This window comes from Zootoca vivipara, chromosome 17, assembly GCF_963506605.1.
Source record: "Zootoca vivipara chromosome 17, rZooViv1.1, whole genome shotgun sequence".
Classification (NCBI taxonomy): domain Eukaryota; kingdom Metazoa; phylum Chordata; class Lepidosauria; order Squamata; family Lacertidae; genus Zootoca; species Zootoca vivipara.
The window spans coordinates 14,690,617-14,707,830 of NC_083292.1; the positions used below are offsets into that span (position 1 = coordinate 14,690,617).

Consider the following 17,214-nt stretch of genomic DNA (forward strand, 5'->3'; position numbering starts at 1 on the left):
GGTTCATGTTGTTGCATACTTTGCAGACGGCGCTCGTAGTTTTTGTTTTTTCCTTTAGGTTTGCATTTATGTCCACAGGAGGTTATTACAAACTGAAAGTGCTGTGAATTGTCCAGACTGTTCGAACGTTGATCAGTTTGCTGCAATGCTAAAAACAAAAACCTGATACGAATATACATTTGAATTATAGTAGAAATAAATTGTATGCAGAACTACCATTTACACATGTGTGTTTGCATTGCAGCTCCACTCAAGGAGCTTTCCATCTCCTGCTCTGTATTCTTTGAAAAGCTCGTAATGACTCTGTGGCATTGGAGACATGCGTTGTTAGACACTCGTTTGTGTTTTTGCGTGGATCTATTTAATGGGTTGTATTGTTTTTATACAGGGCTATCTTTAGCAGATGTGGCGCTGGAGTGCAAATATCCACCCAGTGCCCCCAAATTACCACAGATAGTTGGGGGGGGGGGCAATGCTGCACACTGCCAGCCATGGGGGGGGGGGGGTGCAACTCTCCCCCATGCTGCTGCAGGAGAGCAATCCCTGCAGAGGCTTGGGAGGGAAGCTGCACGCCCACCAGCCATATGGTTGATGGGGCGCAGCTGGCAGGCGTGCAAGGAAAGGGGAGGTCGCTGGTAAAGCCACACAGCTCCCCCACTCGCTGGGCACCCCTGAGAGGCCAGCACCCTGGCACAATGAACCACTAAGCCCTATGGGAAAGATGGCTCTGGTTACACACATTGTTGCATGAACCTGCTTATGTACAGGTTACTTTGAGGATCATGGCGTGTACATGTGTATAACGTCATACATATGATAATGCACATAAATATGCTGGAACTGTGCACAATTTAAAAGAACCGGGATAGGTGCCCTGTTGAGATTAAGGAGCTAAATGGGATTAGGGAAAAAAAGGCAAGAAATCACACAGAGCCTGACATTGAGATTTTAAGGAAAATTTCCTATCTACTGCTGTCCAGATTGCTGGTGCAGATAGTGGGTGGGTGGTCCTGCCATTGACTGAGACCAGGTGGCCTTCTGGCTCTAGAGATCAAAAGGTCTTTTGACACAGACTCAGAAGATGAAATTAAGCTCTTTGGGTTATCAGAGATGCAGGTTCTGAAATCCTTCAGAGAGACTTTTTGTCCACATGCAGTTTCTGCTGAGTTGGGAGCCAGCGTCTCATGGCTCCTGCTTGTTCCTTGCTTGTTCCGGGAAGCACGAAGATAAGCTGAAAGGAAATGGGAAGCAGAGGCAACTGAGAGTCTACTAAGCCACACCCGCACTGGCAACCTGAGCTCAGGGCTCAAGTTAACCCTTTCTTTCAAGTAAGCGTCAGTCAGTAACTGTTTATTACAACAGACTTGACAGGTGGTGGCAAATATTGAAGGGGATATAATTACCATAACTTCATTGTAGTCCCTAAATAAAGTGATATCATCACTCACTCCTGTCAGACAAAACAGTCAGATTTTCAATAAGCTATTGTATTACAGTGGTACCTCGCTTTTTGAGTTCCGGGGAGCAAACGGTCGTAAACAGAGGCATGCTTCTGTGCGTGCGCGAAGCGCCGATAGAGCGCTTCTGTGCATGCGCATGCTGCGCAGATCGCTTCTGCGCATCTGCGCACCGCGGAACCCGGATGTAAGCACTTCCGGGTCCGCGGCGTTCACAAACCAAACAATCAGAAACCGAGGCGGTCGTAAACTGAGGTGTGACTGTATTCTGCCTCTCCTCCCTTAATAACATCCATGAGTATAAAGAACTTGATGTAAATGCACATTCTTGTCAAAAACAGACAAAGCTCAGTCATGTGCAATTATGCTCTTGGGTGATTTAGGTTTCCCCACTCTGTGAAAGGAGAGAGAAGATTTTTGTCTCAGTTCCCCCTTAGATTGCACCCCTTGGAACGTGCTACTGCCATACTCCAAGCCACAACAGTTATAAACCGCCTCATCTTCAGGCTGGATGTTGGTGATACTTAAGTAGCCAGTGTTCCCGGAGTACGAACCAGTGAACCGATCCGGGATCCCTTCTCCCCAGGTGCCAATACCAGCAAACACAAAACGAGGAGCCAGTCCAGGTTTCTGATCATACCATTGAAATACATCCCAGAGAGTACCACCATTTCTAGAGCAGGAGAGTCTCGCATTTTGCCCCAGAGACACAGACTCAGAGGCAGGCTGGATCAAAGTGAGTTGTGAAGTGGCACCTTCACAAAAAGAAAAAGGGAAACCATGATTTGGGTACATTTTTCATGCTCTCAGGTATCACAGAAGCATTTCAATCCTATGATAGGTACACAGTGAAAACAGCTTTGATGTTCTCCTATGCAAAGTGAGTTCTCCATACTATTACCCGACCAGCAGCTGAGAAGTGCCAACCCTGCTCTTATGTAATGTTGTGGTTTCCTTGCTTTAAGGAGGGAGAGTGAAGGTTTTTGTCTCAGTTCTCCATTAGATTTCACCATCGTGAAACTTGTAGCCACCTGATTCCTCATCAGTAGCACAGTAATAAACTGCCTCATTTTCAATCTGGATGTTGGAGATGGTCAAAGAGCCAGTGTTCCCAGATTCAGAGCCAGTGAACCGATCTGGGATCCCTTCTCCCCGGGTGCTGGTACCAGCAAACACAAAGCGAGGAGCCTGCCCAGGTCTCTGTTGATACCAGCCAAATGTGTATGAAGAATCACCACCACCACTTTGGGAGCAGGAGAGTTCCACAGTTTGGCCCAGGGACACAGACTGGAAGGGTGGCTGAGTCAATGTTGCCTGTGAAGTGACACCTTTACACACACACACACACACACACACGGCACACAAAGAAAGGAAAAGGGAGAGGAGGGAAAACAATGATATTTTATTCTCTACTGTATCATAAAAGCATTACGATCCTATGATGAATATATAACACCCATTTATTTATTTTTGCCGTTTGCTCCCATGCAAAATAAGATTCAGTCTCCAAATCCTTACCTGAATAGTAATTGAGAAGGACCAGGAGAAGCAGAGTCCATGCCATGGTGAGCTCTCCAAAGCAATGTCTCCTTCTGAATCCGACAGGCAACTAGCTGGGTACTCAACTTTTCCTTTTTTAATCTCCCTAGAACTGATGAACAAATGCAAATCATGCAAAATCATGCAACTTCATCCTGCACTCATTCCCTCTGCTAGAACCACATGTCACCACTGAGAATATACAATGCTGTAAAATACAAATCCAGTAAAACTAATTTGCATAAAAGTATCAAGGGCTGGACTGAGGAAGAATGGTAGGGGCTGCCCCCAACCCCCTTCTCCTGGACCTTCCCGATAGCAGGAGGGTTGTATAGATTTAGAACAGCGGTTTGCGGAAGAGCATAGTTCAGAGGCTGCAGAGGGAAGGAGCTGGGAAATATTAGGAGAGCAGCAGGAAAAAGAAGCAACAGGAAAGAGACCACTGACAAACTCAGTGTCTCTTGAAAGCATTCCTGACCCACCCACCCCTCCCAGGACCCAGCGTGCATTAAGAGTAGTAGAACAGAAAGCTCAGAAGCAGAAAGCACAGATCAGCTGGCGCAGGGATGACGTGGAATAGGAGAGATGGGGAGTGGGGGTGGAATTTACTCGTAGCAATGGCATTATTTGATAGAGACTGCATTCATCTGTCTCTCTCTGGAATAAATTAACTCTTCTTGTCTATATGGTTTTTGGCCACCACTGGCGGAGGGATTGGATTCCCTGAAGCCTGACAAAAAGAGTGTTTTGTTTTTTAAAAAATAGATATTGCCTTGTTTTATTCAGGATGAAAATGAGGACATGGAGATATAATCCCTCTCATTAATGGTTGGTGAAGACCATTGACAAGACTCTTGGACCCCAGAGAGCAGCAGGGGAGCTTAGGGAAGGCTGGCCAGACCACTAGGCACACACAGCCCCACCCTCCAGAATTTTGCCAGCACGCCCTGCCACCCTCGGCATCTGCTGCCTGGACCCTCTGACGAATGGCAAGGCCAGCCCTTTCTGCTGGGATCAAAGCTCAGGAGAGTAGGGGTGAAGATGGACAAGATGGTGTTAAAAAAAAAAAGGTTATTGATGTATGCCATTACTGCGGCCCGTGTTTTGTTAGCCCAAAAAAAGGAAAATAAGAGAGTTCCCAACTAAAGAAGAATGGCAACTTAAACTGATGGAATAGGCGCAGCTTGTGGACCTAACATATAGAATAAGAGAGCAAGAGGAACATACGTCTAAAGAAGATTGGAAAATGTTTATTGAATATACGGGGGGAAATTGTGTACACTTGAAAACGTTGGCAGCATTAAGATAAATTCAACAGTGTAAATAAGTTTTGATGGATGTAATAATGGAATACTGAATGGCTTAGTTTATGCATAATATGTAAAACATTTTGGCACCTGATTGCATTATATGTTGAATGGGAGCCAAAATAAGCGTTTATTCTTATTATTTCCCCCCCACACACCATGTTCACCAGGTGTGGGGAACCTTTGGCTCTGTCTACAGTACCCAGCAATTCTGGCCATTGGCCAAGCTGTCTGGGGTGGGGCTGATGGGACTTGTAGGTCAGTAACACCTGGAGCACCAATTGTTCCCCCTTTGGTCAGCCCAGTGTCTCATATTCTAGATTAGAGATGCAGAATATTAGCACCTGAATGAGTTGGAAGGCACAGGAGATTTACTCACGCATAAAGAGCATTCTTCTGTTTCACTTCACACCGCAGTTGCAGGAAGTTTATCTGGTCATATAATTTTGCTACATCTGGTATAAGTGGACCAACAACGCCCCCTAAAGATTAAAGACAGGATTGCAGAGTTTGCAGCTCTAACAACAGCAAAGTTCCCATGGCAAAGTTTCTCAGGGCCTGGAAGTGAGTGGTAAGATTTGTCCAGGGTCTCTCTCTCTCTCTCTCTCTCACACACACACACACACGTATAAAAGACCCTGGGCAATTTCCAAGTGGGTTGTTTTACCATTTAAAATACTCATTTTACATCCTTAAGGTACCAATGACTTCCCTTCTTCTCTTTCCATGGTTCATTTTGCATATCATAAATCCCTGCACGTTTTAAAAAAACTATGCCATTCAGTATTCCATTATTGCACCCATCAAAACTTGTTTACACTGCTGAGTTTATCTAAATGCCGCCAGCGTTTTTAGCTGTACACAATTATTTCCCATATATTTAATAAACATTTCCAGTCTTCTTTAAACATGTATGTTCTTCTTGTTCTCTTATTCTATATGTTAAGTCTGCAAATTGTGCATATGAAATTGCCAAGGGTCTTAAGGATGGGTGCTTAATAATTTTTCTGCCTATTATAGTAATTGTAATGTTCTGTGTGAGATGCTTCACGTTTAATTGTATTTTCATTGCTTGTTTCATTTCTTACATATTACATTTTATTGGATTACATTGTGAATTTCATCTATACAGTGGTACCTCGACTTACGAACGACTCGACAACCAAATTTTTCGACTTACAAGTGGGGCAAATGGCTGCACGCTTACGAATTTCTCGACATCGGAACGGAAACCACGGCGGTTTTAGATAGGGTTTTTGTGGCTTACCAATTTTTAGATGGGGTTGCTTCGACTTATGAATTTTTCAGTTTCCAATGCATTCCTATGGGAAATCGTGTTTCCAATGGCGCTTTTCGACTTACGAATTTTTCGACCTACAAAGGTGCCTTCGGAACGGATTAAATTCGTAAGTTGAGGCACCACTGTATATATAAAAATGTAAAAGGGGCATGTTTGTTGGTCTCCACTTTTCACCGAAACCGCTTGACCGATTGTGTTCAAATTTGGACACAACGTCACATGAGGATACGTGAGGGTTTCCATACCATTTGTGTAGATAGATCTCACACCTATGGCAGGTAAAGCGGGTAAAACCCACTGTTCCCGAACACAAAACTCAGACAGCCGGGGATGCTGGGAGCACAGGAGAGGTTGCAAAACAGATGAACCTGTGTAAAGCATCCTTTGTTGAGACCATCAGATATTGGTAGGTAAAAGGTAAAGAAAAAGGACCCCTGGATGGTTAAAAGGTAAAGGTAAAGGGACCCCTGACCATTAGGTCCAGTCGTGACCGACTCTGGGGTTGCGCGTTCATCTCGCATTATTGGCCGAGGGAGCCGGCGTACAGCTTCCAGGTCATGTGGCCAGCATGACAAAGCAGTTTCTGGTGAACCAGAGCAGCACACGGAAATGCCGTTTACCTTCCCGCTGTAGCAGTACCTATTTATCTACTTGCATTTTGACGTGCTTTCGAACTGCTAGGTTGGCAGGAGCTGGGACCAAGCAACGGGAGCTCACCCCGTCACAGGGATTCGAACCGCCGACCTTTTGATCAGCAAGCCCTAGGCTCAGGTTAAGTCCAGTCAAATGAGACTATAGGGTTGTGGTGCTCAACTCGCTTTCAAGGGAACTGGCGTTTGTCTGCAGAAAGCTTTCCGGGTCATGTGCCCAGCAGGACTAAACCGCTTCTGGTGCAACTGGACACCGTGACGGAAACCAAAGTGCATGGAAACACCGTTTACCTTCCCACCACAGCGGTACCTATTTATCTACTTGCACTGGTGTGCTTTCGAACTGCTAGGTTGGCAGGAGCTGGGACAGAGCAACAGGAGCTCACTCCATCAGGGGGATTCAAACCACCGACCTCTGATCGGCAAACCCAAGAGGCTCAGTGGTTTAGACCACAGCACCAACTGCGTAGGAGAGAGGGCCTGTAACTGCAGCTTTGATCTGGTCATTAAGATCACCCCCAAACTGTACACTGTTGTTATTAGATGGCATATTTTTGCTATGGTATTTAAGGTGAGGTGGTTTTTCTAACAGCATCCATGTCTTTATATCCAGTGCTTTTTTTTCTGGGGGTACGCAGGGGTATGCATATCCCTAAACATTTTGTGAATCTAAGTTTGGCCTCATTGAGGGGCATTATTTCAATATGAGTGGGAAAATGAGAGTACCCCTAAACATTTTTAAAGGGAAAAAAAGCACTGTTAAATCAACCAATATTTTTCCAAGTTCTTGTTAAAAAACCATTAAGCAGAGAAAAAATCATTCAGGCCCAACCCTGCTCTTATGTAATGTTGTGGTTTCCTTGCTTTAGGGAGGGAGAGTGAAGGTTTTTGTCTCAGTTCTCCATTAGATTGCACCATCGTGAAACTTGTAGCCACCTGATTCCTCATCAGTAGCACAGTAATAAACTGCCTCGTCTTCAATCTGGATGTTGGAGATGGTCAAATAGCCAGTGTTCCCAGATTCAGAGCCAGTGAACCGATCTGGGATCCCTTCTCCCCGGGTGCTGGTACCAGCAAACACAAAGCGAGGAGCCTGCCCAGGTCTCTGTTGATACCAGCCAAATGTGTATGAAGAATCACCACCACCACTTTGGGAGCAGGAGAGTTCCACAGTTTGGCCCAGGGACACAGACTGGAAGGGTGGCTGAGTCAACGTTGCCTGTGAAGTGACACCTTTGGAGGAGAGGAGGTTCAAAAAGACTCCACGCATTCTCTGCCCTACAATAATATCAGAAAAGCATCATGTTTCTATGATGAATATATATTATAGATGATTGTGCTGTTGGCTCCAAGGCAAAATAAATGTTATTCCTTCACATCCTTACCTGAGCAGTAACTGAGAAGGGCCAGAAAAAAACAGAGTCCAGGCCATGGTGAACTCTCGTATCCAAACAGGCAACTGGTTGGGACCTCAGCCTTTTGCTTCTTAAATGCCCTGGAACTGATGAATGGCCGCTTCATGCAAATCCAAACTGTGCTCAGTGGCTCTGCTAGAACTGCATGTCTCTATTTGGAATCCATGATTAAGTAGGTCAACCAGATGCATTAGGACTGATTTGGAGAGGGGGGGGGGGAACCTGAAGTAGATCAAGGCAGATTGGGAATGTCACTCAGGGGAAGAGAGAAAGAGATGGGCTCACAGCAAAGTGGTAAATGATATGTGCATGTGCAAGAGACAGTCGCTGGCACCTCCAGTTTAAAAAAGAATCAGGTAGTAAATGATTGAGATCAGAATAAGAATCCTGGAAAATGGATTGATTTTTGTTGTGATTTAGTTGCAGGGAGGTTAGATGGCATTGTGTCAAAGAAATGTTCTCCCACACTTTCTAGTACATTGCCCCATCACTTTCCTTCTTCCAAATATCAACATGGGGGAAAGCTGGTTTCCTGCACAAGTCCTCCAAAACAGTTTGAAAAAACTGTAATGCAGATTCTTCTGATTCAAGGGAGGAGGGGTGTTTTACATCAATATATCTTCTCAGATCTGGAAATGTGAATTTTAGGCAGAAACAATTGACCTTTTCTCCTCAAGAAAACCAGGAAATGCAAGACAATAACTATTTAAACACTCCCTGTGGAAAGAAGCCAGCACATCATCCTTTCTTCCCAGGTGTAGGGAGCCAGCAAAATGATGGGGATTGATTTCTTTTCAGCCCTTGAAACTCTTTGTTTTTTTAAAAAAAGCAATTTATTAGATTTTCCAATTAAAACACATTTAAAAACATTAAACAAAACAGACAAACATAAAAAAAATACCATACATCAATCTTTTTAAATTCTCTCACAATCTCTCATTGGCAATGCTCCGCCGAGCTTGACTTCCCTCCCTCCCCTCATTTGGTTTTCTAATCAGTTTATATCTCGCAGTTCCTTTATATTTCCCATTTAATGTCAATTTGTAGGATTTATTTCACCCCTGCAAGTGTCTTTAAACTTCTACAGTTCTTTTCCATATAATCCACAAATTTACTCCAGTCTCTTTGAAACCTTGCTTTCCCCTGGTTCCGGATCCTGCTAGTCAGTCTCGCTAATTCTGCATAGTCCATCATTTTTGTCTGCCACTCTTCAATCGTCGGTAAATCCTGAGTTTTCCACTTTTGAGCTAACAATGTCCTAGCCGCGGTTGTCACATACAAAAATAATATGTTATCCTTTGTAATCTCTTGTCCTGTAATTCCTAACAGAAATGCTTCTGGTTTTTTGGGGAAAGTATATTTAAAAATCTTTTTCAGTTCATTATATATCCTTTCCCAAAATTCTTTCACTTTTTTGCATTTCGCATTTCCACCACATATGATAAAAATCTCCTTCCTTCTCATTACATTTCCAGCACAATCTATTACTCATTCTATACATTCTAGATAGTTTCACTGGGGTTAGGTGCCATCTATATATAATCTTCCAAACATTTTCTTTCAGGGCGGTACATGCAGTAAATTTTAATGTTTGATTCCATAATTTCAACCACGCATCATATTCAATATTATGCCCAAAATCTTTTGCCCATTTTATCATCACCTCCTTTGTCATTTCATCTTTTGTATACCATTCTAGCAACAGATTATACATTTTAGACAACAATTTTGTTCTACCTTCCAGCAACTCTATTTGAAATTTGGACCCTTTGTCTGGCATGGAGAATCCACCTCTTTCTTTCCTATCGACCAAAATTTTATATTTTATTCTTGGTTTCTTCCCCTGCCAGACAAATCTTTGCAAAACTTTTTGCCATTCTTTGAATTGTCCTGTCCCCTTTATTATAGGAATTGTTTGAAACAGGAATAACATTTTGGGTAATACATTCATCTTTATTGCTGCTATTCTCCCCAGGAACGACAACTTCATTCTGTTCCATGTTTCTAAATCTTTCTTTATCTCTTTCCATACTAATTCATAGTTGTCATTAAATAGGTTTATGTTTTTTGCTGTCATCCATATTCCCAAATATTGTACCTTTTTTGCAATTGCAATACCATATCTTTGTTGTAATTCTTCCTTCTCTTCTTTTTCTAAATTTTTAATCATCTTCTTCTTTTTTTGTTTATTTAATTTAAATCCCGTCAATTGTCCAAATTCTTCGATTACTTCTATCACTTCTGCAACACTTTCTTTAGGGTTTTCCAAGGTCAAAACTAAATCATCCGCGAAAGCTTTTAATTTAAATTCTTTTGCACCTACTTTGATTCCTTTAATTGTTTGGGTTTATCTAATTCTGTTCAATAATACTTCCAGGACCATGATGAACAATAACGGTGATAACGGACATCCTTGTCTAGTCCCTTTCGTAATTTCGAAGTAATCTGTTAAAACATTGTTTATTATCAATTTTGCTCTTTGTTCCGAATAAATCACATCTATTCCTTTCAGGAAGGGTCCCCCTAATTTCATCAATTCCAGGTTCTTCTTCATAAACTGCCAAGATATATTATCAAAAGCTTTCTCTGCATCAATAAACATTAGAACCGCAGGTTTGTCTATTCTGGTCTCCAAATATTCTATTACATCTATAATGTGTCTTACGTTGTCCTTTAATTGTCGACCAGGTAGAAATCCTGCTTAGTCTTTATGAATCAATTCCTTCAATATCTCTTTCAATCTTGTTGCCATTATGTCTGCAAAAAGCTTATAATCATTGTTCAATAATGAAATTGGTCTGTAGTTTTTCACGTCCAAACCATCTGAGCCTGGCTTCGGAATCAATGTTATGTATGCTTCTTTCCAAGTATTTGGGATCTTTCCTCCTCTGAATATATTATTCATTACTTCTACTAAGATAGGTATTAATTGTCCATTTAACACTTTGTAATATTTTGCTGAGAGCCCATCCGGACCTGGAGCTTTTCCTTGTTTCATTTTCTTTATCGCAATTTGAACCTCTTGTGCAGTTATTGAAGCGTTTAATTTACTTCTCTCTTTTTTGGGAATTTGCTTTAATTTATATTTCTCCAAATATTCTTTTATCTTTCTAGCTTCTTCTTTTCCTTTGCTATATAGATTTTTATAATATCTTTGAAAGGCTTTTCTAATTTCCTTTGGATCTTCCGTCACTTCTTCTTCAATTTTGATTTCATTTATTACACTTTGATTTTGACGTTTTCTCAATTGCCAAGCCAACAGTTTCCCTGTTTTATTTGCCGATTCGAAATTCTTTTGTCTCATCTGCTTTATTTTCCATTCTATCTCCTGATTCACCAACATGGAGAATTGTGTCTGCAACATCTTTATATTGTTTTATATATATCATTTTATTTTCCACTTTCACATTTTACAATTATTTTAACAACAAAAATAAATCTATACAAAACCAATCTGCATTTTCTTCGACTTTGCTCCCCCCACCCCAGTAGTTACTTATTGGATATCTTACTGCATATCCAATTCAAACCTATTTACAAATTTTGCCTATATAACCCCTTTTAATTGTTTCTTACTGCACATGTTTATGTCAGTGCTGCTAATGCTTTTAATACATCTTCATATATTCAACCATTTCCCCCCATTCTGTTCTAAAAAGTCTCTCATCTTGATCTCTAGAGCAGACCTCTTGTCTTCCTTCAACCCCTTGGTACACGCGAGTGTGCGTATGCACGACACGCATACACGCCGCTAGGAACCCGACCCCCGACCCGGTGGGGCACCTGCTTCGCTGGGGCAGCAGCAGCATCTTGAGCAGCGGGTGCGTGTAGAGCCAGAGGCCGCCGCGAGCCAGGCTCAGCACCCGCACACAGAGCTCCAGGATCTGCAGGTCCATCGCGGCAGCGGCCCGAAGCGCGTCTCGGCAGCGGCAATGGCAAGGCTGGATCGCAACCCCGGTGCTCAGCTATAGGAGAAGCCAGGGCCGGGGCGCCGCCCCCTCAGCCAGGCCTACAGGGAGGAGGCTCGCCGGCCCCGGGATCCACCCACCACCGCCTCTTTTCCACCCCTTGGTTGCCTGCCACCATGGGCGCCTCTGGGAGAAGGAGAGGTGTCGGGGCGCTAGAACATATGTGAGAGGAGTGGCGGGCCCGCAGCGTTCCCCCCCTCTCTGCGCTTGGCTGCGGGGGGCGCTGGGAATGCAGGTAAACAAACTCGCTCTCCTGTCGTGCCCCGTGGTCGAGCGCAGAGAGGGAGGGAAGGCCGCGGCCCCGCCGCTCCTCTCACGGGCCAGGGAGGGTTGTGAGGAGGAGGCGGCGGCGGACCAAGATGGTGGCATCGGGCTCCGGGGCCACGGCGGCGGCTGCAGGAGCCAGACCAGGCTCCTCCTCATCGTCGTCGGGGGGCACAGCGGCCGCGGGGGGCGTCGTGGATGCGTCGGCCACGGCAGCCGCGGCGCCGGCGTCCAAGTGTTTCTGCATCCCAAGTCCCAACGGCTGTCCATGGGGCACATGCGCAGTAGCGCAAACCCAGGGACACAGGGACTGGACGCAGAGACACTTGGACTTTATTATATAGGATTGGAATTAGAAAGGCGATGCAGTATGAAACCACAAAAGAGGGGGAGGGAAGTCAAAGGGGATATTTGTAGTGTATTGTATTTCTATTTGATGTTTATAAAAATAAAAAAAGGAGAGAGAGAGAGAGAGAGAGAGAGAAGGCATTGGGAAAAGGGTGTCCTCATTTCTAGGTATAGAGCAGGCAAACCTCAATCATGCAGAGTTATGTCCATGAGTGATTCAGTTTCCCCTTCTCTAAGAAAGAAGAGAGAAAGTTTTTGTCTCAGTTCCCCATTAGATTGTACCACTGTGATACCCCTTAAAGATATTGTACTCCCAGGCGCAACAGTAATAAATGGCCTCATCTTCAGCCTGGATGTTAGTGATAGTTAAATAGCCGGTGTTCCCAGAGGAAGAACCAGTGAACCGATCTGGAATTCCGTCTCCCCTGGTGCTGGAGCTGTCATACCACACAAATCGAGGAGCCTGTCCAGGTTTCTGTTGATACCAGTGAAATGCTTGCCAGCTACTACCACCAATTCTGGTGCAGGAGAGTTTCACAGTTTGGCCAGGAGGCACAGACTCAGAAGCCGGTTGAGTCAAACTTGGTTGTGAAGTCACACCTTTTCAAAAAGGGGGGAAAGAGAAACAAGACGTCGGTTCAGTTTCCATGTTTCAAGTCTCACAGAAGCATGATGTTCCTGTGCTAAATACATAATGATAGTAGGTGAGATGTTCTCCTGTGTGAAGCGAGTCCTTCATACTCTTACCTGCGCAGTAGCTGAGAAGGGCTAGGAAAACCATAGGCCAGGCCATGGTGAGCTCTCTAAAGGAGTGTGACTTCACTACAGAAGGAGACTTAGTTGGGCTCTTCTTCCTCCTCTCCAAATTCCCCGAGAAATGCCAAGCAGGTCCTTCATGAAAATTTATGCTCTGGTTATTGGATCTGCAAGAATGTCTTTATTTGCTTGCTTGGGGGAGTGCACAGCCAATGCTGATTAGATAATTTTGCATAAAACTGCTATAGGCGGTCCTTACTTTTGGCCAGGATAAAAAGAGAAGTGGCAATGGTACAATCAGGGCAGGACATGGGGGCAGGCAGATGCCGTGGGCCAACTCCACAAGACGAGGGTCTCTAAAATGCAGCAGTACTGGCTCAACACACTTTGAATTGAAGCAACACGTATTTCCATATACATAGAGAGCCACCTTTCCAAGTTAATTCCACAGCTGAAAACGGCCCTAATTAGTGATGGGGAAGCTTGTTCGGACCAGCGGCTGCATTCCCATCTGGGCAAGGCAAAAATGGGCAGAGTAAGTCAGGTAAATTTTACCTTTGTATCATAGGCTAGATTCTGTACCCTCACACCTCTCTTTCCTCGATTCAGGTCATCAAGAGGTATTATCAGAGTTCAAAGACAGACTATAGTAGACCAAAAACACTCCAGGAGACTGCAAAGCAGTGGAGTTAGGGCAGGCATCCCCAAACTCAGCCCTCCAGATGTTTTGGGACTACAACTCCCATCATCCCTAGCTAACAGGACCAATGGTCAGGGATGATGGGAGTTGTAGTCCCAAAACATCTGGAGGGCCAAGTTTGGGGGTGCCTGAGTTTGGGAATGACCTGGGAAGAGTGTGAAGCATTAGCTACAGAGATCTGGGGGGGGTGCATTTAGGACCCCAGATCTGAAACTTGCCACCTTCAGCCTAACTGCCGCTCTGTAAGGGGAGTGGTAACCTGACTCAGGAAGGTATTGTTTGGTGTGGGAAATGCATACAGTTGTGCTTTCATTCGGCATTATTGCCAAACACATTAGAATAGGTAGTGAATTTTCTGAATGCAACATGAGAATAGGGCTGTCCGTATCTCATGCAACATGAGAATAGGGCTGTCCAGGGTTTTGCCTCAGGAAATCTTGTCCGGGGGGAATTTCTGGTGTTTGTGAAAATGTTTGGTAAGTGTCCTCTTAAGCAGAGTCCTGCTCTCTATGAACTGCACAGGCTCTCTATGAACTGTAAATATATATGAAATATGGTGAAAGTTGTCCAACATCCCCTCCTGCAGGTCAAAGGGAAAAGAGCTTGCATGCAGATCAAGGCTTTATTTCATAAAACTTTTTTTAAAAAAGGATGATGATGGGAGGGAAACAAATGAAAAAATCCCACAAGTTAATAAGATAAGCTTCAGTTACACGTGGGTAGGGGAGTCAGGGTTGGGACAGGGCAAAATTTTACAGAACACGCGCATTGGGGGAATGATTGTGTGCAAAATGAACAGGTCACAGGGATAACCTTGGGGGGGGGGGTTGGACAGAGGAGAGGAGGGAAATCACAGGGGTAAGTGGGGGGGTAGGGGGAGGAGAGGGGGGAAATCACAGGGATAAGCCGGGGGTGGGGGGATAGAGGGGGCATAATAGGTCATGGATCAGGACAGAGTTGGGGGATTCACAGGGATGAGGGAGGGGGGTGAGGGGGGAATCACAGGGATAAGCCGGGGGGGGTTGGATGGAGGAGAGGAGGGAAATTGTAGATGTAAGTGGGGGGCTAGGGGGAGGAGAGGGGGGAAATCACAGGGATAAGCCGGGGGTGGGGGGATAGAGGGGGCATAATAGGTCATGGATCAGGACAGAGTTGGGGGATTCACAGGGATGAGGGAGGGGGATGAGGGGGGAATCACAGGGATAAGCTGGGGGGTGAGGGGAGGAGTGGGGGAATCCCAGGGATACGTCATGGATTGGCACAGGGTAGGGGAAATCACACAAATAACCCACAGCAACGCATGGCAGGGCCAGCTAGTGCTTAATAAAATGCTTGTAAATACGCTCACACAAGCCTCTTCTGTTACATAATGGACTCTGATAGCATGCCTAGTCTTTTGGAGGCTAGGTCACAGGATTTGGCTGCTCCAGGGATCGATCATCACCGGCAGTTCGGCCAGTAGGGCGTGAGCCAGCTGCGGGCCTTCCAATTGCCTCGGTTTCCCTGGGAAAGTGCCAACACCCATTATTGTTTGATTTCCGTGTATGAATGAGGAGACAGGATGGAGGGGGGGGGGGAGAGAGAGAGACATAGCCAGATATGTCCTCCTGAGGAGGGTCCTGCTTCAATCGCTCCAGAGGTGAAAGTGGTGCTCACAGTGGCATACCGGTAGTGTGTCCATGTGCACCCCACCCCTTCACACCTGCCCTACCTGTGCCCCCACCCAGCACATGAACGTCCACCCATCAGTGGCAAGGACTGGGTGAGTGCGGAGGGTTCCCTAAAGCCTGAGACATCCGGGGGGAGATTGTGCAACATCTACTCCTACAGGTAAATAAAGGTAAGTGGCAGATTAGGAGGTTTTTGAAGGTTGTCAAGAGCCTAGTTGCTGCTGATTTTACTACTGGATTGTTTAAGAGAGCATGTAATTGGTGGTGTGTAAGCCAGGACATTTGGGTGTCACCTAGTTTGTCTTGTATTTCTTGTGTTGATATGGGTTTGTTATTTTTGTGGAAGTCTGCTAGGCGGCATAAGCCTTTGGCTTGCCAGGTTTTTATCTGGAGGTTTTGTGCTGCGTGGTGGAATAGTGAGTGGTGTGCCAGGCTCAACATTACACCCCCCCTTTCTTCTGTTCTATTATTCTGCATTTTATATCTTTATATCTTTATGCCTTCCTATTTTCACCCAATGTATTTACCTTTGAAGAACACTGATTGTACTAGAATAATTTTTTTAAAATGATATTTATTGGTTTTACAAGTTTTACAGTCATAATACATATCTTATTTCTTTTAACCTTAATACTTTTGGTCTGTCGAGCTTGTACTTCCCCCCCTCCTATTTCTTCTGGTTTCTGTGTTTCCTTTATCTTTACACATTTGTTATATTTACATTCTACATATACGTCATACTATAAAATAATACTGTTCAGGTTTCTTTGCAAATTAAATTTTTTATTGACTTTCTCATATTACAATACAATACAATATTCTATTGCAGTACATATAAACCTAATCCACACCCATTTCTAACAAATACTTAACATTTTAATCCAGTTTGAATATCTTGGCCAACTTAACTGAAATCCATTTACATTTACATTCTACGTATACGTAATACTATAAAATAATTCTCACACAAAGAAAATCCTGGAGCTTTTAGTAGCTAGAACATATTTTCTATTAGGAACTCATGAAAGTACAACTTTTGACTCCTCTTTTCTTCTCTGTCTCAGGACAGCTTTCCCAATTGGTAATTAAACCTTGTATAATGTGATTAACCACAGTAGATATTCAAATCAAATTCAATTCAAATCAAACAGGGGAGCTGCTGTAGCTAATAAAGTCCACAGTTGCTAATAAAGTCCCCAGATTTCAGGCTTGTTCGAAAATCCTCAGAGCTCTCAAATAATTCAGTATTATCCTTTAATCAACGAAGGTGTGTTCTCATAAACAGGTTTTTTTTATGGCGTCCAAAGCATTTATAGCATTTTTTTCAAAATGCTTCTCAAAATGCTTCCCTTTCACCATATTCTCAAACTTCAAATACTTTTTATGTACAGATGCCAACATGGAACACTCTACAAACTGAATATAGATATGGACATTAAACACTCTCATTTTCAAGTGTCTCTTTAAATATAGTTCAAAGGAGAGAGAGTCCTTTGCACATTCTTTTGGGTGCCGTAGTATATTGATAGAAATACATTACCAAAGCTCCATAATTGTTCTCCTTAGTCAGAGAAACCCCCCCCCCCAACTAGGATGGTCTTGTTGGGGTTTTTATCATCCGTTTGGTATCCTTTTGGAGCTTTTTTGAGTGGGAATCTGGTCCTGAGCTCAGCTCAGCTCTGGGGTTGCTGGTGGCTTGGGGCTGTTGTTTGGCGTTTTATTTCTTAGGAGTCCTCTGTGCCCTTCGAATACTTTGCTTGGCACCCGGACTCCTTCACGCCACCGCTTTTCTTCGCCCCAGGGACACCCTCCCTGGGTTGTGGAGGGGGAACGGAGCCTA

General features: G+C 44.2%; 1 gene segment (V, D, J or C); it reads right to left on the reverse strand.

The window, feature by feature from the left end:
* Positions 1-7,157: 7,157 nt before the first annotated feature.
* LOC132591370 (immunoglobulin lambda variable 3-19-like) lies at positions 7,158-11,564 on the reverse strand. The segment is given in 3 exon segments: positions 7,158-7,486; positions 7,639-7,649; positions 11,452-11,564. Coding segments are annotated over 3 exon segments (453 nt in total).
* Positions 11,565-17,214: the final 5,650 nt, after the last annotated feature.